Raw genomic sequence first — 26256 nt, 5'->3', positions numbered from 1 at the left:
CGCTACCGCACGCGTTGTTGTTTTCGATACGCAAGGTAGGGAACATAATGTGCGCGCTTTATTGGACAGTGCCTCGCAAAGTAATTTCGCCAGTCGCAGCTTATGCCAGCGGTTGGGTTTAGAGACAAACCAGAAACCCTCATGTTCAGTGGTTAAAGGGATTGGAGGTACTACTAAGCCAATTCTAAGTTCGGTTTCGGTGAAATTCTTTTCCCGCTTTGATCTCAGTGTGTGTTTTAGCATGGACTCGCTCGTAGTCGACAAGGTCACGGAGCGCTTGCCCACTGTGTCTGTGGATATTTCGTCGTTGATCAATTTTAATAATTTACCTTTAGCTGACGATACCTACGCTGCCCCTGGAGATATTGATTTGTTGATTGGAGCATCAATCTTTCCTCACCTTCTCTTATCTCGTAAAGTTCAAGGTCAGTCTGATTGTCTCTCACCGCTCGCTTTAGAGACCGTGTTAGGTTATGTTATTGTCGGCTCTGCTCCTGCTCTAGTTGATAATCACGCGTCTGTCTCATATTGTTGTGCTACAGACCCGCTTGACGCTGCTGTACGTAAATTCTGGCAGATAGAAGAAGTAAGCGCCCCGCAACTATTGAGTCCAGATGATAAGGCGTGTGAAGATATCTATAGCAGCACGACTACCCGTGATACGGATGGTCGATACATGGTCGCGCTTCCATTCAAAAGGGATGTATTTTCATTAGGTGATTCGTTTAAGAAATCTAAAAATCGCTTTCTTTGTTTAGAACGTAAAATGCAGGCATCACCTAAATTAAAGGAGGCGTATGATAACGTGATTAGTGAATATTTAAATAAGGGTTATATTTCTCCCGCTCCTCTAGACACTGAAGAAACTCGGAATTTACCCTCATATACAATACCTCACCATGGTATAATAAGAGAAGATAAACTTACTTCTAAATTACGCATCGTCCTGGACGGTAGTTCAAAGTCCAGTTCCCAAATCTCGCTTAATGACATTTTATATAATGGGCAAAATCTGCAAGGAAACTTATTTCATATTATTGTTAATTTTCGCTTATTTCGTATCGCTCTCTCCGCTGACATTCGTCAAATGTTTCTTTGCATTGGAGTTCGGCCATGTGACCGAAGGTTCCAACGCATTCTGTATCGCTTTTCGCCGCAAGAACCCTTGAAGGTTTATGAATTTAACCGCGTTTGTTTCGGACTGAAGTCTAGCCCGTTTCACGCTCTTCGTACCATAAAGCAACTAGTTTTGGATGAAGGTGCTTCTTATCCGCGAGCACAGCAAACAGTCAACACTGGTTTGTATATGGACGATTTTGTCTACAGCATTGACAACGAAGATGAGGCTATTTCCACCGCTGCGGAAGTAATCGCTTTGATGAAAGCCGGACAATTTGATCTTGTTAAATGGACAAGCAATTCACAAAGAGTCTTGGATTCTATTACGCCGTCGCATCGTCTCTCTGCTGTAAAGGAGTTTGATGACTCTGATTCGCATAAGGTACTAGGACTATGCTGGTCACCCGCAACAGATAATTTTAGTGTTAAAATCTGTACAACCGCTGAATCATGTACAAAGCGTACTATTCTGTCGTGTGTCGCTAGGATATGGGACGTCATGGGATTTGTTGCACCAGTGGTCTTATACGCAAAACTTCTCATAAAACAACTTTGGTTGTGTGAATGTGATTGGGATGATATACCACCCGACCACATCATTCAACAGTGGTCCCGTTTTAAGGAGGAACTTCCTCTTCTTGGAAAAATTAAAATTCCACGACATGTTGGCATCGCGTCCGGTGATGTTGTAACCGTTGTGGGCTTCGCGGACGCAAGTGAAAGGGCCTACGGAGGAGTTGTGTACTTTCATGTAAGAGACAGTCAAGGTCTTCGCAAAAACTCATTTAGTCTGATAAGCGCTAAATCTAAAGTGTCACCTCGTAAGGTGGTTTCGCTAGCACGTCTCGAGCTTTGTGCAATATTAGTCTTAAGCAACTTAATTGCTAATGTAATTAATGCTTGTAACAATCGCATTAATATAGATCGTGTTTTCGCATTCTCAGACTCGACTGTAGCTCTTTGTTGGGTGCATTCTTCGCCCCATCGTTGGGATACTTTCGTTGCTAATAGAGTCTCTAAGATTCAGAATGAATTTCCACCGCAAACATTTTATCACATCGCTGGCCATGAAAACCCCGCTGATTGTTTATCTCGTGGCCTTAGTCCCGCACAAATCATTGATCATCCGCTTTGGTTCTGCGGTCCTCAATGGATTCTATCAGATCCAAGTTTTTGGCCTGTTACGGATTTTAATCCATCTACTGTGTCTCAGCCTCCAGAAGTAAAGAAGCATGTAACTCTTTTCACTGCTGAAGACTGTGAAAAGGTTGAGAAAAGTTTTTTAATTACGCTTGCAAATCGTTTTTCATCGTGGTCAAAGCTTTTACGCATTGTCGTTTATATCTGTCGTTTTGTTAAATTATTGCCTCGGCGTAGTACTATAATCGCAGCGGATTTAGATTACGCTGAGAATTTAATACTGAGTGACCTTCAACGGTCCCACTTCTTCAACGAAATCGCTAGCTTACGTACAGGCAAGCGATGTACCCCTGCTTTTCAGCGCCTCAAGCCATTCCTTCAGAACAAACTTCTTAGAGTCGGAGGACGGTTGAGTAATGCTGATATAAAATTTGATAGTAAGCATCCACTCATACTTCCTCGGAAAGGTCATATTTTGAATCTTATAGTGGATTACTATCACAAATTGAATTGCCATGCAGGTCCGGAGCTATTGATGTCCATACTGCGTCAAAAATATTGGATTTTGTCCGCTCGAAATTTAATTCGAAGCCGGGTTCACAAATGTTTACCCTGTTTTCGACTCCGCGCTAAACCAAATTTTCCTGAAATGGCCGATCATCGCTCCTGCCGAGTTACACCAGTCGCTAAACCCTTCGTACATACTGGCACTGATTACGCGGGTCCCTTTAAAGTGAGTAGTTCGCGTGGACGCGGAATTCGATCGTTCAAGGCATACGTATGTCTTTTTGTGTGTTTAACCACCCGCGCTGTTCACATAGAAGTTGCAGGTGATTTGAGCACAGCTAGCTTCCTTGGAGCTTTTAAGCGTTTTCTATCACGCCGTGGTCCCGTGGCTCGCGTGTACTCAGATAACGGCACTAATTACGTAGGCGCAAAGCGCACGCTTTCGGAGTTACACGACTTCTTAGTTTCAAAACACTTTAACTCTGAGTTTGGTCACGTATTAGCTGAAACTCGCATTGATTGGTCATTAAATACTCCAGCTGCTAGTCATTTTGGTGGCAATTGGGAGACCAATATTAAGAGCCTTAAAACTCATTTATACCGGGTGATAGGTGATCAAATTCTAACTTTCGAGGAGTTCAGCACTGTACTTGCACAGATCGAGGCAGTGATGAACTCGCGGCCACTGTGTCGCACGCTATCCAATGATCCATCGGAACCTCTCGCGTTAACACCCGCACACTTTTTAAACTTAACACCGCTAAAGTATCTACCAGCTAGAGAAATCGAAGAAGATAGATTACATTTGCTTTCGCGTCATGAGTTAGTTGACAAGCTAGTGCAATCCTTTTGGAAGCGCTGGAAGTCTGATTACCTTCATACATTGCAAATGCGGAACAAGTGGAACACATCAGCTAAGCCAATTTCTAACGGCGATGTTGTAATAGTTATTGTTGACAATGCACCGCCGCTCCACTGGCCGTTAGGAATAGTGGAGGAAGTTTTCCCTGGTTCAAACGGTGTTATACGTGTGGTCCGCGTTCGCACGGCGTCAGGTACCTATCTACGTCCTGTAGTACGTCTCTGTCCCCTACCTAGCGAATAGTTACATTTGTATAGGTCATTGGTTAGGTTAGTTAGTTTACATTTGTATAAGTCGTTAGTTAAGTTAGTTACTTTAATAAACTTTTCTTTAGATCGCTTTTCATATCGCTATTCATTTACTTTCTAGTTTTTCTTGAAGGCAACCCTTCAAACCCGGGGGAATGGTTGCGCCGGATTGTTATTTTTATAATAATTTTTGATTTTAAATAATGGTTGCTCAATACATATACCCATCCTAATAATTCCTAGACGCATCTCTCATCACCCACCTATTTTGTCCCAATCCTATGACGGTACTAGTTCCGGAACGGGCTATAGGTGGCGCGCACGTCGATGAGTCTCTAATAAGAATTAATTAGTGACAATTTTGATGACCCGCGTTATGGTTGATTATTCGCCGCACGCTCGCAACGCTTCCTTTTTCTTTTAAACATTTAATTTTTTATTATAAACTTTAACTATACTTAAATTCAATTAACTTTAACTTGATTAAGTATAATTTGTGAAAGTGATTTGTTCATTGGTGTACAACAGAGGAAAGAAGCCACTAGAAGAAGCCACGAGGTTCAAGGTACTGTGCCGACATCCTTTCTTTCTTTTTCCCATTGTCCATTATTGAGCAATCATATTAGGTATCAATAAGAAAAAATACAGTCCACTATATAACCACTTTCAAATATTTAGCTTATAGGTATAAAGTTTTATAAAGTAACATCCCGCGTCTCCAATTACGAAATATTATAGTTTGATGTATTGTCAAACCGAATTGATATATTGTCAGTGCGAATTTAAACTTTATATCTGTGATATAAAGTCTTAATTAGATTTTCCGTTATTTATACACTAGATATAATTTAAGTTTGTTGCCTTACGGTCTTTGTTCATTGCAATCAATACATTATGCAAATTTTCGTTGACCTAAGATCTCAATTTTGCATTCATATATACAATTTGTCAATTTAAAAGTCCGTTATATTTAATTATCGAACATTGACTCTAATATTTTTACGACCAAGAGAGAATCTAGATGTGTGTGATGTGATGGCATTTTAACAGAAGTAATTTTATTGTCTTTTATTAACATAACTTTTACACATTTAATAAAACAATTTTTAACCGGATTGAAGTTATGTATTTACAATTATTTAACATAATTATAATGAATTATATTAATAAAGGTCACCGTGAGCCATTTCTGCCAAAACCCTCCATCTTTTAGTCTATACCAACTCCGGGGAAATAAATATAGATAATACAACTTTTTCTACAGCTGTGATACTTTTTAACATTCAACACCTTTTGTCTTCAGTGACGGTGACCACGCACGCTGTAAAGCACCCGAAACGTCGGTTAAATTTAAAATAATTGTAAATACATAACTTGAATCCGGTTAAAAATTGTTTTATTAGAAGTAATTTTTGTATGAATTAGATCTGACCAGCATGCTAATCATAGGAGATGGGCAGGGCACGTACCCTGTTATACAGATGGCAGATGGTCAAAAAGAGATCCTATTGGCCTGGCCTAAAAGGAGGAAGAAAGAAGGGCAGACCAACAGAGCAAATGGCCGATGAGACTAGCTGGAAAAAAATTGATACTGAGGGCAAAATATTAAATATGGCATTCACTATGTGGAACCAGCTGCCCACTGAAATTTTTCTGTACAATTCGACTAAGGTTCCTTGAAGAAAAGAGCGTACCATTACTTAGAAGGCTGGCAACCTCCTGACAATGTGAGTGTCCATGGGCGGTATCATTTAACATCAGATGAGCCCGTTTGCCTTTGTATGTAACAGGACATAAAAAAATATGGTAGAATGGATGTCTTCTGCCGGATGGGGGCCGCCTCGTAGTCTAATAAAATTGTATATATCTTTCTATTTGTATATTGTATATACAATAGATGTAAATAAAGTCTTATTATAAATCTTAATATATACACACAGATATAGACACAGATATATGATTTCGACATATTTTGCGGTAAGTAGGTACCTACGCCGCGAGATGATGTGTTATTTAACTTTTAATAAAAAAGCAATAAAACAAAGGTATGTCTTAAACTCAAGCTGTATGTTACCTTGGAAAGGAATACATAGACATATTGTGTATTGTATGTGGGTTTATCTATTTATGAACGTATTAATTAACACTTAATATTTAGCACACAAATATTCAGTATTTATAATATTCTTAACCATGGTAATAATAAAAAAAATAGAAGAAAAAAAAATTAAAACAAAAAAAGTTTGGCTGTGGCAGTATACCTTTAATGCTCGCAGCATTTCGTTGAGCGAGGAAAGCGCCAGCTCTGAAGTCACTGGTACTCTCTACCTGTCTCTTTACTTAAATCTTTGATTAACCCACGGCCCAAGAGTAGACCACTAGAACAAAATTTAAGTTGGGGGAAAGACTAATTTTTGAGCCGTTTATTATTTTCCACATGCTCTGCGGCCGCGCCAGCTTTGGTGCTGGTTCGAGGGAGTTGGGACGGGGCTATCGTGTCCACACAAGTAGCATCCCAACCCAATTTGTATTGGTTTTATTTATATGGTGTTATTCCTGGGGAAGGTTTAGGTGTATATTTCATTATGGTTTTATATAAATTGACTGAAATATATCGATTATAGTTGAAGAGGCCGCAATATACAGCGGGTGAAGCTGCGGTCGGAAGCTTATTTATGTTAAATAAATAAAGATGATCTAGATAAATATTGTATTTATAAGAACCTTTCACTTTAACTCAGACTTCACCAGAACTAAAAATAAAAATCAAAATACCAAGGTAACATAAATACATTTTGATTTCCGCGTTCTTAACTTGCGTCTATAATTTTATGTTTTTAATGATTATAAGAAAACATTCATTACCCTAATAGAGTCATACAGATAAGAAATAACTCGCAATGTGTGAAATTAAAATATAATTGAAACCAATATAAAATATTAATATAATTAATTATAAATATATTTGATTGTAATTATAAATTATAATTGTTGTGTAACTAGATTTTATAAAAATTATTTACTCCAATATGGAGTCAGAATTCTCTTATATTTTTTTTAAATGCCAGAATACTCACTCTGCGAGAAGGCTTTCAAGTGCATTGCTGCCCTTTAAAGAATATATATTATAAGTATGCTCTTTTCTTAAAAAAAAAATATTATCTAATATAATAATTTGTATTAATTTTTATCTTACATAATAATATTCAGTAATGGCCGAATAAGTTAGACGTAGATGAGTGTGTTTTGTTTGTAATTTTTAGTAAAAAAAAAGTTTTTAGTAAACCAAAGTTTTCATTTAATTTATTTACACCGTTTTCCTTTCATATTCTAATAATCCGTCAATAGTCAAAAAACTATTTTAAATTTAATTAATAAATTAAAAAATCTAAATTTAGTTTTCACTATCTTGATGAATTATTACTTTATTATACCAATTGATATTTTAATATCGGCACCTTTATTTTGTCACGTAAACTGATTATTGTCATAAAAACAGTAGGTATATATTAGCCTCTCAATTATTAAACTGTAATTATGGATTTAATTTTCATTTGCATACGAAATTATAACATATTTTGATATTTATTGACAGCTGTTTGATTTTTATTTAAAAGGACCTAGGTTTTGATTCCTCGTAAAATAATTATTACTTCGATTTGAAATACGTATTTTCTAGAATATATTTCTAGAACTATATTATTATTGAAGAAGAAATACATCCTTTCGGATATCTGTATGTTTTTATACTTCTAGACGTACAAAACTGGGAGTAACGCAACCTCTCTATTGGAACATAACTACGAAAGCGGCAAGTTTTCAACTATAGTGGAGCTGAAAATCCTATTTTTATTTTACAGAACTAGATTGCGCAATAGTCATTTTCTGTTAAAACATTGCTTTATATAAAATCGTCTAGTTCAAACAAAAGCGTTATTTTGACCGCCTTCAAATTTACTGCTTTGTCCATAACCATACAGGAGTATTTAGGAGTAGATTAGCTTAGAGGATAATGATTGGAAAATATTATTCCTTGGGGTTTAACTTCAAAATGATCTATTCATTTCGGTAACACAATGTACACTTATGAACGTCAATAAAGAAATACATATTAAATGCTTCTACTTTTACATTTACTGCCAGTTCTCAAATCAAGGGCGTAGAACGGACGAGAAGAACTGACAATAAACTCTCCGCCACTCTTTTTAATCACCAAGTTTTTTGTTTTACAATATGTTTGTAAGGAGCTGCAACTATTACACCATGTTCACCATGAAACGCTGCTGTTATGGGAATACTTTAATGAATTAATTTAAATCTGTGTTTAAATTGAATTAAAACCCAACACAAAGCTTTTTTTGTAAAATAAACTACATAATTAATTTGTTTATGACATTTAAAAGCACGTATGTACTTATTATAATTCTAGCCTTGTAAACCTAATAAATATAGACGCCAACTAACAATGGAATTTCATTAGCACCGAGTATAAAAACTAGTATTTGCATTTAAATATAATTTGAATATTTTTTGTTTGTCTGCATTTAACACGTACTTATCTAATTATTGCTTCCGTAGACAATATAATAATTTAGATTTTTTTAAACAGTTATTCAAAACTGTGATAAAAATAGCTTTAAATTAGACACTAAGCAGGCCCCAGCCTTGCGATTCTGTAACTCACTTTTCGAACTCACACAGCGGTTACAATAAACTACAAGTAGGGACCTTATCAGAATGCCAAATCATGAAATGACTGCTTCACGACTGATTTGAGCGCGACCGCCGCTGCGAAAACCGCTGTATGAGTTCGAAAAGTAAGTTACAGAATCGCAAGGCAGAAGGATCAGTATTTGTATATAAAATATAACAAATTTTAAACAGCTGCAATCTGTGACTATACTTCTGGGTTATCACTTGTTAGTTGGCATACACACAATTTTAACAAGATCTAGTGTCTATTATAACTATTAAAAATTAATTCAGTAAAAGTTTATTCAGTCCAACTGGAAGCAAATATTGATATAGTACGTACATATTTTATTAGCTGGACCACTAGTACAGGTCAGTGACCACTACTAAGCTACACGATAGATTGTAGATATTAGAATTAAAAAGTATATTTGTCGATCTAGCTGCGTTTTTGTCTGCGTAACACTCGCTTGATTGTGCTTTATAGTTTTAACTGTATAACATAACTTGACTTTAAATGAGGCAGGTGAGGCGGGTATACTGTCGTAAATGCCGTCCATCTTTATTGCACACCAAAAGAAACAAGTACGCTACAAGCTAAATTCTTGGTCTCAGTTTCGTAATAATTTTATTTTTTATGACAAGGTTCTTTCAAAGACAATATTCATTCACATTCACAATCCTACACACTTAATTATGAACATGGAATCGAAATCTTTCCCTCTCACGTCTTCAAACACCGGGAAAGAGTAAAGGTGGAAACATAATATTAAAACGCCACGCGACGCAACGTGTCGACACCCGATGTCCATCGTGCACATTACCAACACGCGACACCACTACTTAAATCCAATTCGTAGAAATTCCACACAGTATGCATTTTCAGTAAGAAACAAATTTAAGGAATATTTAGGTGGTGAAGGCGCCGTTCCGTGGTAGCTTGATATTGTGAGAAAAGGTAGACAAAATTAAAAACTTGCAACTCATACAAAAGTCTTGTAATATAATATTTTAATAAAACTTTCCGCTTGTATTCATTTGTTCCGCTATTTCTTCCCATGCATTATTTCTCACAGTATGGTCACTGTATTGAGCTAATCTCATGTCATATAGAACAGAATATTGTTTCACCAACTCAGTTAATTGTTGGTCGTTCATTTCGCCAAATAAATAAATCCAAAAATATGTAAGTATATAAATTGACATTTGTGCCAAAAACTCGAACGTTTGACGCTTGGCGTCAACAACTCGACAACACGCTGATCCAAATCGATTGGATGTTACCGCGTGTGATCACATGGCGTGTTGTATATGTGCACCTGACCATATTAAATATATGGGATTGATAAGTACTGACATGCGTCGGATGGCGTGGTGTAGCGTCGCGTTTTAGTAGTATGTTTCCGCCTTAAACGTTTTCTAGCAGATCTATTGGTGTTCAATTGGTTCTTTGTTACAAATTAAAACGTCCTGTTGCAAGTGACATAACTTTAGTGAAACTGAAAAACCAAACATTTATTATTTATTTAGTTATTAACACTTCGTGGCATGTGCAGAAATATAATTCAATTGACATAATTACATAAAATGGAGGGCAACTGGCGGCCTTATCTCTTCCAGGTAACCATTGTGAGAAAAAAATTAGATAAGATTTATAGAAAAAGGAAGAAGATAGAAGAAGGTTTATAGAAGATATATAGAGAACATGTAAACAGTAATTTTAGATCAATTTCGCATCAGTAAGTACGATGTGGACAGAGATTTAAAGGAAGTAACAAACGACGTTACGACAAATCTATATATATAAAAGAAAGTCGTGTTTGTTACAACACTTATAACTCGAGATCGGCTGGACCGATGTTAGTTATGTCTTTTTTGATGGATTTTTCCCCACTCCGAATAGCAGAATAAGTAATAAAATATCGGATAAGTTATCGAATAACAATAAATAAATAAATTAATTTTACGAATGCACACGGCATGTGGTGACATTTGTTGACAAAACTACGCATCATTTTACGTCGAATTCGTGTCACTTCAAGAAATTCCAAACTTGAGGTAAATGAGGAGATGCATAACCAGGCTTTGATCTTGATCGAAAACATGTGTTACCTCATCAAAAAATGTTGTAAAGCAGAAAGTGCTTTAACATGCAGTATCGCAATATTGGCGATAGAGAGAAGAGGCCTAATGTGTAACTGCCATTCTTCTTTTGCAATGGCAAGCAATAAAACATTTCTCTATTTGCAAAAAAAGTTATCACCTTAATGAAATCCTAAAATAAGTTTAACTAAAGTAACAACGATATTATTATTAAGGCGGAACGAAGTTAGCCGGGTCAGCTAGTATAATATATATATATTGGTTCTTAGATTTTCTAACGATTTTAGTTAAAGTATTAAGGTTAATTCCTTATTCACCGTCCCTGTCTTTCGATTGTGAAATGCGTTGCCTACAGCTGCGCAGACCTCGACTAAATTTAGATTTAAGAAACAATTGACAACATTGTATTTTTATATTCAGTTTGTTTGGTCTGTATGGAAGAAACTACTTTTTGCCGTAAGACCGCATTTTCATGCTTTTTCTTCATTTATTTAATCTTATTTTTCTCCTGTATTGTGTTATTGTGAAGTACATAAAATGTTATTATTATTATTAATTTCAATAAATCCAGGAATAACACGCTGGAGCTTATTTCATTTTTAAGGAATGAAGAATACATTACTGTTCCAAAAATATGTGATAATATGCCCTAAGCATTACTAAGACATGCAGGAGAATTATAATATATTATACGATTTTATAAGGTTCCTTTACATAAAAAACTGATTATGTCCTATATAAGTTAAATATATGTGTCTAATATGTATATAATAATGAAAAACATGATAATATTTATTCATATATTCACCAAAAGTTAGTGGTAAAAAAGTCTGTTTCATATTTATTTGCGTATGCGCAAGTTGCGTCGCTAAAATCTTTTAAAACAAATGACTGTCTGTGCTCAGCCAGCTCCGAGTACTTAGAGAGGGCAGTCTCAACATTCTTCAGGGTTTCGCCGTGAAGTTTCTCCTTGTTCCTTGAGAGGACCCAGGTGAACACTGAAAATTAAATAATAAATAACTGAAAGAAACAGTAATTGTAGTATTTATCTATCATAGAAAAGTAAGTTATAATTTATATAAACCAATAATCTATAATCTCATATAAAGTTAAAACAAGTTGTAGTGAAAGGAATAAAAATCAATATAGTTTGTAATTAGTTAAATACAAATGGTTATAAAAAGAAAAAAAATCAAGTTATTATTACTACAAAATCAATGAAAATATAAAAAATAAAATTGTAATAATAATGATCAAATATTAAATATCCTTCAGTGGCCAATTCTAATTATACGTTTCCGTCATAATTTTTTTAATTGATCTAAAAGGTTAAAGCGCAACTCAATTAATTTGTAAAGTAGTACGATGTGGACAGGTAATGCTTGAGCAGTAGAGATTTAAAGTTACAAACGACGTCACAAATATTTATATACATAGTGATTCTTAGATTTTGTAACGATTTTTGTTTCAAAATACAACACGAAGCAGATTCATAAATCTGAGGCCCAGACCTGAAAGGTTATAGCGCTGGACTTAATGTGTATAATAGCGCCATCTAGTAGTAGTACGAGTTATTATAGCTATATTAATATTAGACATTTTTTAGTCTATACTCAAGTGGTTACATAATTTCAGTGGAGTTATATATTATTATTTGGCCATAATTAGTAATTGAAATTAGTTGAATCTTTTTTAAAACAGCGCCACCTATCGATGTAACATATTATTATAGTAAGATTTTACACACATGAGTTTTGTTATTAATAGTTCTTTTATCACTCAAGAGGGGGCGCAGCTAACAGTTTTAAAGTCCAGGATCTATATATTTATGTAATCTATATAATATAATCGAAGCTTATACAATATACATGTACAATATAATCTTTAATAGGAATAAAAAAAGTAACGTAAATCTAAAAAAGACTTTTATGGCAATTAGTAGGGCGAAATTTTCAATTATGGTAAAACAATAATTTGTTTTATAAATCCAATTATCCATGTATGTCCAGTTTGTAAATAAAATTACATCTGGAATGTAATTAATAATTTACGTATACTAATATACACAAAAAATTACATACCATAGTGTGTTCTAACTTTCTTTTTCAAAGTTTTACAGGTGTAGGCGATAGCGTAGCTGTCATAATCAGTCGATAATATGAAGAAGGGAAACTGTAGCACTTTATCTGAAAAATATACAAATTAATAAAAAAACTTTAGAGGTGTCAAGGGACACCCGGATGGAACGAAATTCCTTTCGATTAATTTATATGTTAATTGGTATCATAACAGTATGATAGATTTTCTCGACACCAATCTTACGACGAAAAAAAAAAAAAGCCAACATCACGAGGTGTTCTCAGGCGGTCACCCATCCAAGTACTGACCTCGCCCGACGTTGCTTAACTTCGGTGATCGGACGAGAACCGGTGTATTACAATAGACAAAAAAAGTGTCGTGACAACTTTTCGTAAGATAATAAATAAATAATACGAGAAAAATAGCGTTTATTCGAGTGTTGTTATTGAATGAAAGGAGTGATGGCATCCTACAAATTTCGTCTTCGCTGTTATTTTCCAATTAGCCACTAGGCCATTCCAAGTATGGACCTTTTTAACATTTCCGCCATCACAACGCTGGCAGTGTGACCGGCCCATTTTCAATTTGAGCAATTTCTTTAGGCGCATAAGGGTAATTTTTTTACGGAACGTCACGTAAATGTGCAGCGTGTTTGTCGAAGAAACGGGAGAGAGCAATTGACACCGATTTAGAGAGAGTGAGAAGGGTGATAGACATTAAACTTTTGTAAAGAGAATTTATGAAATATTAGTATTTTATATTTTATGCAAAATAATTTATTGAAGTCTCAAATATTTGAAAAGGAACATATATCCAAGTGGAAGTATTAATGGCCATATGCATCTTAATATCATTCCTTAGATAAATATAATCATAGGAGTTTAATAATTAGTAATAGTACGATATCACCGTCTTAGTTCCAATAGTTATACTATTGGAATACTGAACGATTTTGAGTACAGACAATGTGCTTTATATTTTCGATCAACATAACATACCTCCGTCTTCATGACTGACAATAAACTGTGCTTTATTCCCAGCATCAAAAGTAGGGTCGACTCTAGCGAAATACGACTTTTGCGTCCTGTTACCATTGTCAACATCAACATATGTCTCTCTTAATGTATACCCGAGGTTGTCTTCTTGGAAGTCCAGGGAAGCGCAATCATAAATGCTGCGTCCATCACTTGCATAGCTGGCCACATTGTACCAAACTCCTGAAAACTGAAGAAATCATTTATTATATTTGTCCAATCAATGTCGTTACTTTCAGCTGTCATTATGTCACATAAAAAATAAATCTGTGGCGCTACAACCTGTTTCGGTCTTGGCCTCAAATTTCTGAATCTGTTTCATGAGCATTTATAAATCTATAAAGGTGGGAACTGACCAACGTTACGAGGTGTAATGTAACATGTAATGTGATGTTACACAGCGAGCATTCGTGCAGTCAGTACGTCGTGTTTCCCCGTAACGTAACGTAACGTTCCCCGTAACATGACGTACCGACTGCACGAATGCTCGCTGTGTAACATTATATTACATGTTACATTACACCTCGTAACGTTGGTCAGTTCCCACCTTTAGGCAAGTAGGTGATCAGCCTCCAGTGCTTGACACACGCCGTCGACTTATTGGGTGTAAGACATGTCGGTTTCCTCACGATGTTTCCCTTCACCGTTCGAGCAAATGTTAAACGCGCACATAGAAAGAAAGTCCATTGGTGCACAGCCGGGGATAGAACCTACGACCTCAGGTATGAGAGTCGCACGCTGAAGCCACTAGGCCAACACTGCGTATTATGCCACATGGCTTATTAATTATCAAAGTCAAAGTCAATTCAGTTCAAAACCGGTACACTAGTCGGTAATTGACGCAAAGATAGAGAAAGCCAGGCAAAGATACGACAGGAACTAGGGCATCTAAATAATGACGGAGAAACACCGATTGTAAGAATAAAGACAAAGAAAACTAGGACAATGTCTTACACGACCTGAATGTTTAACAAAAATAGGACCTGCGTATAAATAATTCAAAATCGCGACGTAAGGAAAGCTACCATCACCATTGCATGCATAAATTAGTCAATCAAAATCAAAATACGTTTATTCAATTTAGATGCTTCTTAGAGCATGCTTATAAATGTCAACAACGTTTACAAAATTCACGAAAGAGCAGGACTACGCCATCCGTTCGCAAAACTACCAGGAGGCCTTGGAGGCCTTAGAAGAACGGGCAAGAAACTCAGCAAGTTTTGCCCTCCCTTTACATTACAATGATTCAAAGGAAAATGTCATAAACCACAACGTCATTAAAGTTACATAAGTAAAAAAAATTAAAAATCTGTTCTGTGATTTACCACATTCACCACTTCAAAGATAACAAATCAAATTATAAGAATATAATTAGAACTATTGCCAAGCGTTTTTATCTTCCAGGTAGTCATTGACTGTGTAGTAACCTTTACACATTAAGGTTTTTTTTGGTTGGTTGGAATCCGCCGATTTCATTTCGACTCTAGTGATTACTTTGTGAAAGGCTTCTGCTATGTTCGACCGCTCAATCGAACTGAGGATAGTACCATAAAGTGAAGACTTTTTTTTATGTAATAGTAGGCAAACGGGCTGGAGTCTCACCTGATGTTAAGTGATACCGCCGCCCATGGACACTCACAATGCCAGAAGGCTCGCAAGTGCGTTGCCGGCCTATCAAGAATTGGTACGCTCTTTTCTTGAAGGACCCTAAGTCGAATTGGTTCGGAAATACTTCTGTGAAAGACTTCTCCTCAGAGGCACTGTCAGGCATCAAGCTCTTCTCTGACCCCTTATTGTCGACGTTTTAGTTGTGTTTGAGACAGGGCAAGGAACAAATGCAACAGAAGATCGGTTGCTTCTCGGCCCTGGAGTGCCATAGATTAGAGAGGATTTCACTATTGAAAAGATCCAAATTTGAGACAAGTTTTGTGAGACTTCGTTTACTCGTTCTTCGAATACGATGGCAAATGATTGATTTAATATTGATTGTCTTTTATTTTGAAAAGTTTAAAGTGCTAACTATTAATATTAATAATGACTATGGATCTAGCACTATTGGCAAAACAAATAAACTAGTTGTATTGTGTCTTGAACTAATGTGACTTTGACGTTAATTTTTAAGCCCTTTTACATATAATACTAGCAGATCGGCCAAGCGTTGCTGTGACTAAGGTTTTTGTTATATTATTACATAGTAGCAAACTATTCAAGGGAAACGATAGGGGAACACCAGTCATGGGGACCACCATGCTTTTTTGGTGATTATGTCATTAAATTGTAGCTTATGTGAAACTTTGGTACCTACTTTCAACACAGCGCCATTTGTTAGAAGTGTGATTGTGTTAAATAATAAACAAATATTCTGCAATAAAATAATATTGCGGGTATAAATTGAGATGTAAGCTATCCTATCATTTAAGTTGGATCAAACTACACACGGTGTGCAAATTTGATTGATATCGGTTCGGTAGTTTAGGAGTTCATAGCGGACAAACAACGTGACACGTAATTTATATATATTAAGATATGTCATTGTTCCGACATATTTAATAACGTGAATAATTTGAAGTGCTTTAACTGAATTCTAACTTGTTTATGTATATTCCCTGACTACGGGAAAACGCCTGGAGTTTTCTTGCACGAATTTATTACATTAATTAACTTGAAAGATCGAGTAATCTATATTGTAATAAATTCGCGATTATTTTAATAAACACTCTTAAGTTTTTTAGCTTTGGAGAGAGAGTGTAAAACAAAAGACTATTCCACGGCCCGTTCCATTTAACTGTGATTGGTCAGAGTCTTGAGTCATGATATCACATCCGCTTGCCCAATCACAATCAAACGTCTTTCGTTTTAAAGTGTCGGGCTTCACATGAAGTGCTGCCAGTAAGAGTACTCTGACAGTACTGTTCACATGAACACTGGGCCAAGTACTATAATGTATTAGCTTTACGGAGATTTAGATTTTGTACAGTTAGCATATTTTGTTGAATATTAATTTTATTTATGCTTATACAAGATATTATATGTGGCTCTTTATTTTGAAATATTTTCATAGAATTTTATTTCACCGTTACAGACGTGACCGTGACAAATCTTAATATGTATAAATTACGCGTCACGTTGTTTGTTTGCTATGGACTCCTAAAATACTTAACCGATTTAAATCAAATTTGTACACCGTGTGCAGTTTAATCTAACTTAAAAGATAAGATTACATCTTAATTTATATCCGCAATATTATTTTACTGCAAATTATTTGTTTATTACTTGACAGTCACAATTCTAATAGATGGCGCTGTGTTGAAAGTACCAACGTTTCACATAAGCTACAATTTAATGGTATAACCATCAAAAAAGCATGGTGGTCCCCATGTCTGGTGTTCTCCTACCGTTTCCCTTGAATAGTTTACTACTATGTAATATAACAAAAACCTTAGCCACAGCAACGCTTGGCCGAGTCTGCTAGTAGTAATATAATTTGTCAGCATACAGAAAAAGAAAAACTTACCTTAGTATGATCCAGTTTTTCGTGTATTTTGACATCTGGACATTCGCCTGGTAACGTAAACTCCGCAGCATACGCCAGAGATATACACAAACAATATATGATCAACATATTGCACGAGTGACCAGTCCCAGTCGTCTTTGAAGATTGACTCCTACACAATAATTATTCAATGATGACCTGTTATCTGAGTTTATATTTAGCTAAGGGTTTGATGGATTAACTTGAGTAATCAAACAATTGCTGGACATTTTTAATGCCACAGATAAGTCGATATTGGTCTAAACCAACCAAAGACTGCGAATCCATGGGTCCCGGGTTCGATCCCCGGCTGAGACGAACATCGATGTGATGAGCATTTGGTGTTGTGCTTAGGTCTTGGGCGTTAAATATGTATTTATATGTCTATCTATCTGTAATATGTATGTATATCCGTTGCCTAGTACCCATAACACAAGCTTCACCAGCTTAGCATGGGACTAGGTCAATTGGTGTGAATTGTCTAAAAAAAAAAAAAACAGTGTTTCCTAACGTGGGGGCTCACGCCCCACAGATAGCAATTTGATTGCTAATTGCTATTCGAAAATGGATATTATTTGTAATTTTAATTACAGTTTTTCTTTATGTTTTGAAAATTTATTTACTGTTTCGTTGACAATTTCTTCCTCAAACCTTCTTTCTTAAGTGAAAAATTCAGTTTTGTAATATTATGAATTATGTATGTTACATAGGGATTGTCATAAGAGTATTAGAAAAGCTAAAGTTGGGAAACACTGGTTGGAATAATTAGTGTTTTAATCATTGGGATATCCTCAGAATTTGTGTATGTTTACTAGATTTTTTCGTAATACATAATTTGACTGTTAAATTCATCCATTCTATGCCCTTGTTATGAATATATTTAAATTTAGAATATTTTTTGTAATTGGCGTACTAGTACTTCATTATATTATTGCTCATTGTGATATATGAATAAATAATAATATCTATATGTGCCTCACATAGACCGATTTATAATATTGGCGTTCTAGTGACCGTTCATCGTTTAAACACGTGTTAATGAACGAACGTGAGCCACTAAAGGTGATATCAGACGGTTCACTCGAATGATTGTTCGCTCGAGTGAATGCTTCATTTTTTTTTCATTCTATGTTCACACGGCTTAGACGAAATGATACAGAAATGAACATTCATTGTTCTTTCTTTTAAATATGTCATCGAATGAAGTCGTACGTCTTGGAACTAGTTTAATTTGTGATCATTTAATCAAAGAGTTGACAAAACAGAAGCAAAGAAAACGTCGACGGTGGTGGGTGCGACCATGGATTGAAAGAAGAAATTTATTTAAAACAAAAAAGTAATGTATTTTGATCGTTCCACTTGAACACCATTTTGCCGCATGAAAACAATATAATAACACACAGAAAAAAAAAGTTATAACTTCGTCGACAACGTGATGTCCGTCGGCTACAGCACTCGAAACAAAATGGCCGAATCCGAATGAACGTTCTCTCAGTGTTCAGACCGTTCATTTCTCGTTCATTCGGAGTGGGAATGAAAGATACCGGATGCCAATATCCAACACTGTTGGATCGGTTCACTAATGAATTCATTCGGCACTCGTGTTTCATTTTTTGTTCAGACATTTCATTTCGAGTGAAATGTACCGAATGAAAGGTGAAAATGAACAAGAAATGAACCGTCTGATATCACCTTTACACTACTGTTCATTTTGGATGTCAGATTAAAGGATATTATTATGAAATCCGCGCTACGTCAAAAACAAAGTAAAAAAGTCAACATCATTTATTCATTTAGGTAACACAATGTACACTTATGAATGTAAATAAAAAAAATTAAATGCTAAATGCTTCCAATTTTACCAGTTCTCAAATCAAGGGCGTGGAATCGACGAAAATAACTGGCAATAAACTCTCCGCCACTCTTTTTAATCGCCAGGTTTTTTGTTTTACACAATGTTTGTATGGAGAAGATGTAGATTAAATTTAAGATGTAGAATAAGTCTGTTAAAGGTAATAAATAAATAAATAAAAAATTAAAAACAAAGATTTGTCCTCTATCAACACTAGGCATGGTAAAATAGGAGTACGCACTTACATTCTCGTGGGAACAACACGCAATATGTTTAACAAAACCCAGGAATTCCAGTGATCAGTGAAATTAATGTGTTTATTCTCAGAACAAAAGATAACCTTTAACCTATATAAGCAAAATAAATTATTGCAGATAAACTATAATAAACTAACATTCATAATAGTCATGCAAATCACATAATGTTTTTTTAAATTTACGAATCTAAAAGGTTTTTGTCATTGTATTGTACTTGTATGTACAGTTTTATTACTGTGTTTATATTTTCATCTGTTGTCTATTTTTATGTATTTATTTACACTTCGTTACCTTACATACATATAATAAACAGGTTATATGAATTATTAGGCAATGAGCATTATCGCTAACAAACGATTTCTGCCAACCCTAGTATAGGAAAATAAAATAAATACGTACTGAAGGTTAAGTACAAGAACTGCAGAATTATCAAGTGAAATAAATAATAAATAAGTTGTCAATTACAAGGTAGAAGAGAAATACAACGAAGATAGACACAAGAAGACTTTTTTCTACTCTTTTACACACGAAATTTAAAATTGATAAAAGGTTGGGGCAATCAACCTTATTGTTAAATACCTTAATGCAAACGATACATCAATTTAAAACATCATCTCAAAGTGTGCTAGCCTGGTTTCGTATGTTGGCAACTTTTTTCCGAGATGCCACTGGAGAAATGTAGATGCCACAGTAATCATTTTTGTAATCTCTCGAGTCGTAACATATGCGTCGAATAATGCGGCCTCCATACAACTGTACCGTATTCTAGAATGTTGAACACAACAATATGAATATAATATAATGAAAGAATTCATGTTATTTTATGAAGAAAGATTTCGACTAAAAACAAGTCGTTACCAGTTAAGTTCGATGGCGGTTGTTGGAGGGATGTTCAAATAAATAAAACTCTTTGTTTGAAGCTGGTTGTCGACTGGCTTCAATCGTTTAATACATGAGCTTTAAACTTACATTAGGGGTAGTGGGGTTGCGACGCTGGATTAACAAAAAACTAACTTGGCTTATTGGGGTTCTTAAATCTAAGTGACACTTCAATATAAGTGTAGTCAACCTATTGGACATTATCAGAAAGGAGAATGTTATATAACAATTTATGAGTGTGGGAAAAACTAAAAAAAGTAAAAGCTCATTTTGGGTTCAAATGAGCGATGATTGCTTACATTCGTTTACGCTTTTAAATATTAGCTAATATATATATATAACTTAACTAATGTTGTAATAAAGTATTTTATTACTTGACTTTTAGTTATTGGAACGAAGTTCCTTATCGCGCGTTGTGAAAGGGGGCTAGACGGAAAAAATTCTTACGAAAAGTTGTCACGACACTTTTTTGCTATTTGCTATTGTAATACACCGGTTCTCGTCCGATCACCGAAGTTAAGCAACGTCGGGCGAGGTCAGTACTTGGATGGGTGACCGCCTGGGAACACCTCGTGATGTTGGCTTTTTTTTTCGTCGTAAGATTGGTGTCGAGAAAATCTATCATACTGTTATGATACCAATTAACATATAAATTAATCGAAAGGAATTTCGTTCCATCCGGGTGTCCCTTGACACCTCTAAAGTTTTTATAATTACATATAATATATACCTAATAATGTATATTAATTACATTTATTAATAACAGCCCGATACTGCGAAACTGATAAGAATGACTTCTGCGAGAGGAATATTGTTTTGAATTATCAGTCGTAAAGAGAACAACATTCGATAATGTTTATATTTATATTATTTATTTGTGTTAATACGGTCTACGGTTATTTTACTGTACCGGGAAAGTGTCCAGATAATGTCGAATTACAAGATGATTTTCGGCTGGCGGACGTATGTATATTGATTTACTTGTGTTAAATTTAACTATTTATAAAGGGCAGTCTTTCTTCCAACTTTGATTTTGTTCACTTTGGAGTGGAGACTCTTGGGCCGTGGGGTAATTTTAAGATTTAAGTTGGCGCCTGGTAGATAGTACCCGTGACTCCAGAGCTGCTGTCCTCGCAAGTATTGCAATACAGCAAGAAAATACTGCATTACAAACAAACAAATTTGGTTGCTACAGAAACCAAAGTCTTTGAATTTAATATAGTTTTCTATTTATAATTTTTATTATTAATACTATGTAGGTTAGAATATTGCAAATACTTTATTATCTAAATATTAACCCGATGAACTTCGTATCTATACCATACATATCTTATTTGTGTCAAAACTCAATACAACATTTAAAAGCAAAAGGATCGAACCTCTACTGCTATGAAATACAAATCTTTGAAGGCAACTATAAATATACGGCAACTAAGTGACAATTTTTATTTCTAAAAAGACAAAAGACATCATATATTTGCCTTTTGGAACAGCTTTTATTGGAGAGTTTCGTTTCGAGCTTGAAAGTGGAATTAAATTTAAATTAACAGTCAACATGCTAGGCAACTAATGAAATGTCATCGATCCAAGTCATTTGCCTAGCTGTTTGATCAACTGGCTGAACATCTTTAAGGCCGCTAGTTAAACGACGCCGTTTAGTTAAAAGGCTAGGCTGGTAATTGAACGTGTAATTAATATAGTTGGCTGCAACATATGTTAGGAGTACTTTATAACAATCATCGCCCCAGACTTCCACAACAATTTGACATATAGCTATTGGATATTAAGATCAGAGCCCTTACTTTGTAGCATAGTGATACTGATAGCGATCCCCATCTCAATAATGAGTTTTTATACCACGCAACCCCAAGATTGCGACATAAGCGCTACCTACGGATATTAATTAAACTATATAAAAAAATCATACAGAAACGTCGGAATTTAGCATAGCATGATAAATATAATTGAAATATGACAACGTTTCGAAATGTATAACTAATTTTTGACGTGACAACGTCTTATAATTCGATGGAGCCGGCTGCACGCACGAAAAAACATGACACATGCGGCGTTACCTCGCTCTGAGGCGTTCCATTTAAAATTGACATAATTGTATTTATGCGTACAAATAGATGTAACTTGATCAATTCAATTGTGATTTCCATTTACCTCCTTCTCTATAACCATACAAAATACCTATCAAACAATTTTTTTTTTTTTGAAAAATGCAACCATCCCATCAATATTTTTTTATGACGTTGTCACGTTCAACTATCGTCAGTAAACAGACTTTACAGACAACCGATTTTTTTTTAGTTTTACGGCAAATGGTATCAAGCATACCACTACTCCAGCGATGGCCAAATCCAGAATAATTGTTCAACCATCGAACTGATGACCAGACCCTCAGGAATCTATCTAAACCAGTCGAGAGTAGACCGGGGATTGTTCCATCGGTACAGTATAGGGAAAGTTGATATACCATCAAAAGTTGGGGATGCAGCCAACCTGGAACTGATATTCGCTTACAAAAACGCACCCAGGCGATGTAAGTCAATACAACAAGAAACATTTCGTTTAAATATCCGTTAATTATTAAATTTAGAGTTAGAAGACTACTAGTAGATAATTTTTTTAGATAGGCTTGATCGCTTGGTTTTACCTAGATGTTGGATCTCTCTACATCTTCTAACCCATTTACCAAGGATAGTGTTCAGATAAGTTGTTAGGATAAATACCTGTAGGTGAGTTTCATCATCGACTACAAGGCCAAATAGGAAATTCCGCCCGACGTCCGTCGTTCCACAACTGAGCGTTTCTTAAAGCAGTTTTTGCCGCGCAATACACACCAAACATGTCCCACTGATGTATTTCCGCACCAATTCGACTTAGGATCCTTCAAGATAAGAGCGTACCAATACTTAAAAGGCCGGCAACGCACTTGCGCAACTTCACTAACTTCAGGTGAGCCTCATGCCCGTTTGCTGCCTGTTATAATTTAAAAACTTATTCATGGAGGAAGCAAAATTGTAAATTAGGTTTGTTTAGCTTGAACAAATGTTTTTGGTATAATTGCAAATTATAGGTAACAATTATAATGTATCACGTGTTCTTAAAGGCGAATTTTAATGACTTGTTTATAAATAATATATTAACATAGAAATGTAATGAAAATTATGTTTGACTTTCCATGGTGATTTCCATTTTTCAGTATGCATTTGATTTTAAGACTGATGACTGATCAGATCAAAAGACCGAAGTTTGGCTTAAAGCTGGCTATTTGATTTTGCTACCTTTCTTTTAAACTATAAATCAGTATTTTATTTCAAGTTAACAGTTGTCTAAGCTTAGTAAAGATTTAACTATGCCCACCTAATGGGCAAAGGAAATCACATCGAGTTGTTTCTTCTACAAGATTTTTTAAGTTTTTTAAAGGCTTGACATTAAATCCTATTTGAGAGAATTGAATTGACGACTCAAAGGATTTAGGAGTCAGGTGAATAAAATGTCTAGTATGGGCAAAGAAAATAAAATAATACTACCTATCCTATATATACCTATCCGACACATATTTTAACTTATATTTTATATGCCCATATATAAACGTGTATTAATTAATAAAACAATTATTTACAGTGAAAACGAGGAGGTATCCTTTCCGTATCCTGGCAACAAACTACAATTATTTCGCTACTATTTACACCTGCGAATACAGTAATCTTATTGATAAGCACTTCGGTAAGTACATATTTAACACCGCTCATACAAGTGAACGTTTATTTACTTTTAATACGGTTAAGTATGCGTAGTATGTGTGGTACGCAATCAAAAGTTTATAAGATAAATATGAATTTATATAGTACAAATTCATATTTATTCAATGTAATATCATACAAAATAGCAGTGTTGGCCTAGTGGCTTCAGCGTGCGACTCTCATCCCTGAGGTCGTAGGTTCGATCCCCGGCTGTGCACCAATGGACTTTCTTTTCTATGTGCATATTTAACATTTGCTCGAACGGTGAAGGAAAACATCTTAAGGAAACCGACATGTCTTAGACCCAAAAAGTCGACGGCGTGTGTCAGGCACTAAAGGCTGATCACCTACTTGCCTATTAGATTTAAAAATGATCGTGAAACAGATTCAGAAATCTGAGGCCAAGATTTAAGGAGGTTGTAGCGCCACTGATTTATTTTATTTTTCATTTTAATATCATACAAAATCTAAATTATTATTCTTTATACTAAGACACTTATTGGTAACACAAACTTTATCATAGTGTCTTGCCAAGTATTCCATAACAATTATATTTAATTATTTCTTTACACTTCGTTACATTTATAGAAAAACAAATAACATACATAAATATTATAAATAAAAATCTACGACATCTTCCACATTGGCCCCGATTCCATTTAGGGGTTGATGCGGGGTCACACGATCTAATAGGAACTACAATAGGTACAATAACGAGCTGGAACAGCTGACCTGACCAAAATAAAAAGTATCAAATACGTTGGAACAAAAGAGGAAAACGGCGGGGTAAGAGGAACATAAAAGTACTAAACTGGTACCCAAGGTACAGCAAACGTAAAAGAGGGATATACCAAATTGAAGAAGCAGCAGGTGGTACATGGCAGAGAGTGGCACAGTGCAGAGAGGAAAAGATCTTAAAGAATATATACCTATTATGTTATTATTAATATGTTGCATCTTTTATATAATTTTAGCATTAAAAATTCAAATAATATTACATTGTAGTGATAAACAATTATCTTTTTTCAGTTCATGTGTGGATTTTGTCCAGGAACCAAATATTGAATGACGTTTCAAAGGAGCTGGCAATAAAACCATTGAATAAAATAGGCGTAGACCCAATGAAATTAGTCAAAGATGATCGAAGCAAGTGCAATCCTAAGTACTATGAAGACGTGCCCGTAGAACCGATGACATTCAGATGTCCAGTACCGATATAAAGTAATTCTTGTGTACAACTATTAAGAAATAATAATAATTAAAAAATTATTATACATTGTGTTTTGTATTTAATATTATTTATTTACACTTGCAAGACATACAACAGACCTTATCGCTTTCGAGTGATCTCTTCCAGGCAACCAACCAATGTACGAAAAAAAATTAAATCAATGCGGAGACCCTAAAATATTTGCCTAACTATAGGGCAATCGAGGGCGCGATGACTTCTATCTGCCGATAAAACTGGCTACTGCACTCCATTGACACCCAGAACCAAAGATTGCTGGCAGTTGTTAACTTTTTTTCTAATAGACCTCCAATTTTTTTTTTTTGGGTTTAAGGCTAAAGTTTCTTTACGATGTTTTTCCCTTCAAATTCGAGTGTGCGTTTAACGCGCACATAGAAATTCCATTGGTGCCGGAGTTCGAAATAACAACCTCAGGAAAGAGAGTTGCACGCTGAAGCCTCTAGGCCAACACTGTTACTAAAAGTTGTTATGTATAAAATGTTTTTCTTATTTATATAAAGAAAACTGAATATATTAAGAATTGATTAGTTCATTAATATAGAGTAAAAGGATGAGGCCAGTCTTCAAATGTAAATGCCGGTGTACACAAATACAAATATAAATTTCATATTTTTTAAAACCCTCAGATTTGTAAATCAAATGTTGTCGCTCTTTGGCACGCTGAGATCTTCAATTGATCAGATTACTCTGCCTTACAACTTGAAGAGAAGTGGTGTTAAATCATTATTCCTAGGTTAAACCAGGCCTTTATAGGCGGGCCAGGCCCATGAGCACTCAACTCACTACCATCGCTGTGAATCATACGAAACGTGAATATAATAGTTGAATGAATATTTTATAATAATAATTTACCGAAAGCTAGTCCCCAGACTAGGAAGCCCCTGCGTTGTTGGTGACCAGATACAGTTCTTCCGTGGTAAATGGTTCATGTTTGTTTCAACAAAATCA

At 35.2% G+C, this 26256-nt stretch overlaps 3 protein-coding genes and 1 pseudogene across 3 annotated transcripts; 2 read left to right on the top strand and 2 right to left on the bottom strand.

Moving 5' to 3' along the window:
- The first annotated feature begins 704 nt into the window (after positions 1-704).
- Positions 705-4564, top strand: LOC125054710. Its single transcript, XM_047656739.1, has one exon. It carries the CDS (start codon positions 767-769, stop codon positions 3869-3871), a length of 3105 nt encoding a protein of 1034 aa, XP_047512695.1. The 5' UTR covers positions 705-766; the 3' UTR covers positions 3872-4564.
- Positions 4565-11457: 6893 nt separating this feature from the next.
- Positions 11458-19513, bottom strand: LOC125054629 (lopap-like). Its single transcript, XM_047656637.1, has 5 exons — positions 19414-19513; positions 17299-17449; positions 13749-13974; positions 12753-12857; positions 11458-11669 (listed from the first exon to the last, which is right to left on the bottom strand). Coding segments are annotated over exons 1-5 (678 nt in total). The 5' UTR covers positions 19416-19513; the 3' UTR covers positions 11458-11475.
- Positions 13010-13128, bottom strand: LOC125054952 (annotated as a pseudogene).
- A 1594-nt stretch (positions 19514-21107) lies between the features above and the next one.
- On the top strand, positions 21108-25338 carry LOC125054546 (insecticyanin-A-like). Its single transcript, XM_047656510.1, has 4 exons — positions 21108-21267; positions 22621-22852; positions 23941-24042; positions 25089-25338. Exons 1-4 carry the CDS (start codon positions 21157-21159, stop codon positions 25277-25279), a joined length of 636 nt encoding a protein of 211 aa, XP_047512466.1. The 5' UTR covers positions 21108-21156; the 3' UTR covers positions 25280-25338.
- The last annotated feature ends 918 nt before the right edge of the window (positions 25339-26256 follow it).

Source organism: Pieris napi, chromosome 12 (assembly GCF_905475465.1).
Source record: "Pieris napi chromosome 12, ilPieNapi1.2, whole genome shotgun sequence".
Taxonomy (NCBI): Eukaryota; Metazoa; Arthropoda; class Insecta; order Lepidoptera; family Pieridae; genus Pieris; species Pieris napi.
The sequence above is the reverse complement of the archived record's forward strand: the minus strand, read 5'-3'. Positions and strand labels throughout refer to the sequence as shown.

What these genes read in the sequence shown, in the direction of transcription:
- LOC125054629 (XM_047656637.1), bottom strand. An exon ending in AAAAACTGGATCATACTAAG is followed by an intron (nt 13,975 to 17,298) that starts GTAAGTTTTTCT and finishes TGATTTCTTCAG; the next exon opens with TTTTCAGGAGTTTGGTACAA. An exon ending in GAAAGTTAGAACACACTATG is followed by an intron (nt 11,670 to 12,752) that starts GTATGTAATTTT and finishes TTTAATTTTCAG; the next exon opens with TGTTCACCTGGGTCCTCTCA.
- LOC125054546 (XM_047656510.1), top strand. Translation starts at nt 21,157, where the DNA reads ATGTTTATATTTATATTATTTATTTGTGTTAATACGGTCTACGGTTAT. An exon ending in ATGATTTTCGGCTGGCGGAC is followed by an intron (nt 21,268 to 22,620) that starts GTATGTATATTG and finishes ATTTTTTTTTAG; the next exon opens with TTTTACGGCAAATGGTATCA. An exon ending in TCTTATTGATAAGCACTTCG is followed by an intron (nt 24,043 to 25,088) that starts GTAAGTACATAT and finishes ATCTTTTTTCAG; the next exon opens with TTCATGTGTGGATTTTGTCC.
- LOC125054710 (XM_047656739.1), top strand. Translation starts at nt 767, where the DNA reads ATGCAGGCATCACCTAAATTAAAGGAGGCGTATGATAACGTGATTAGT.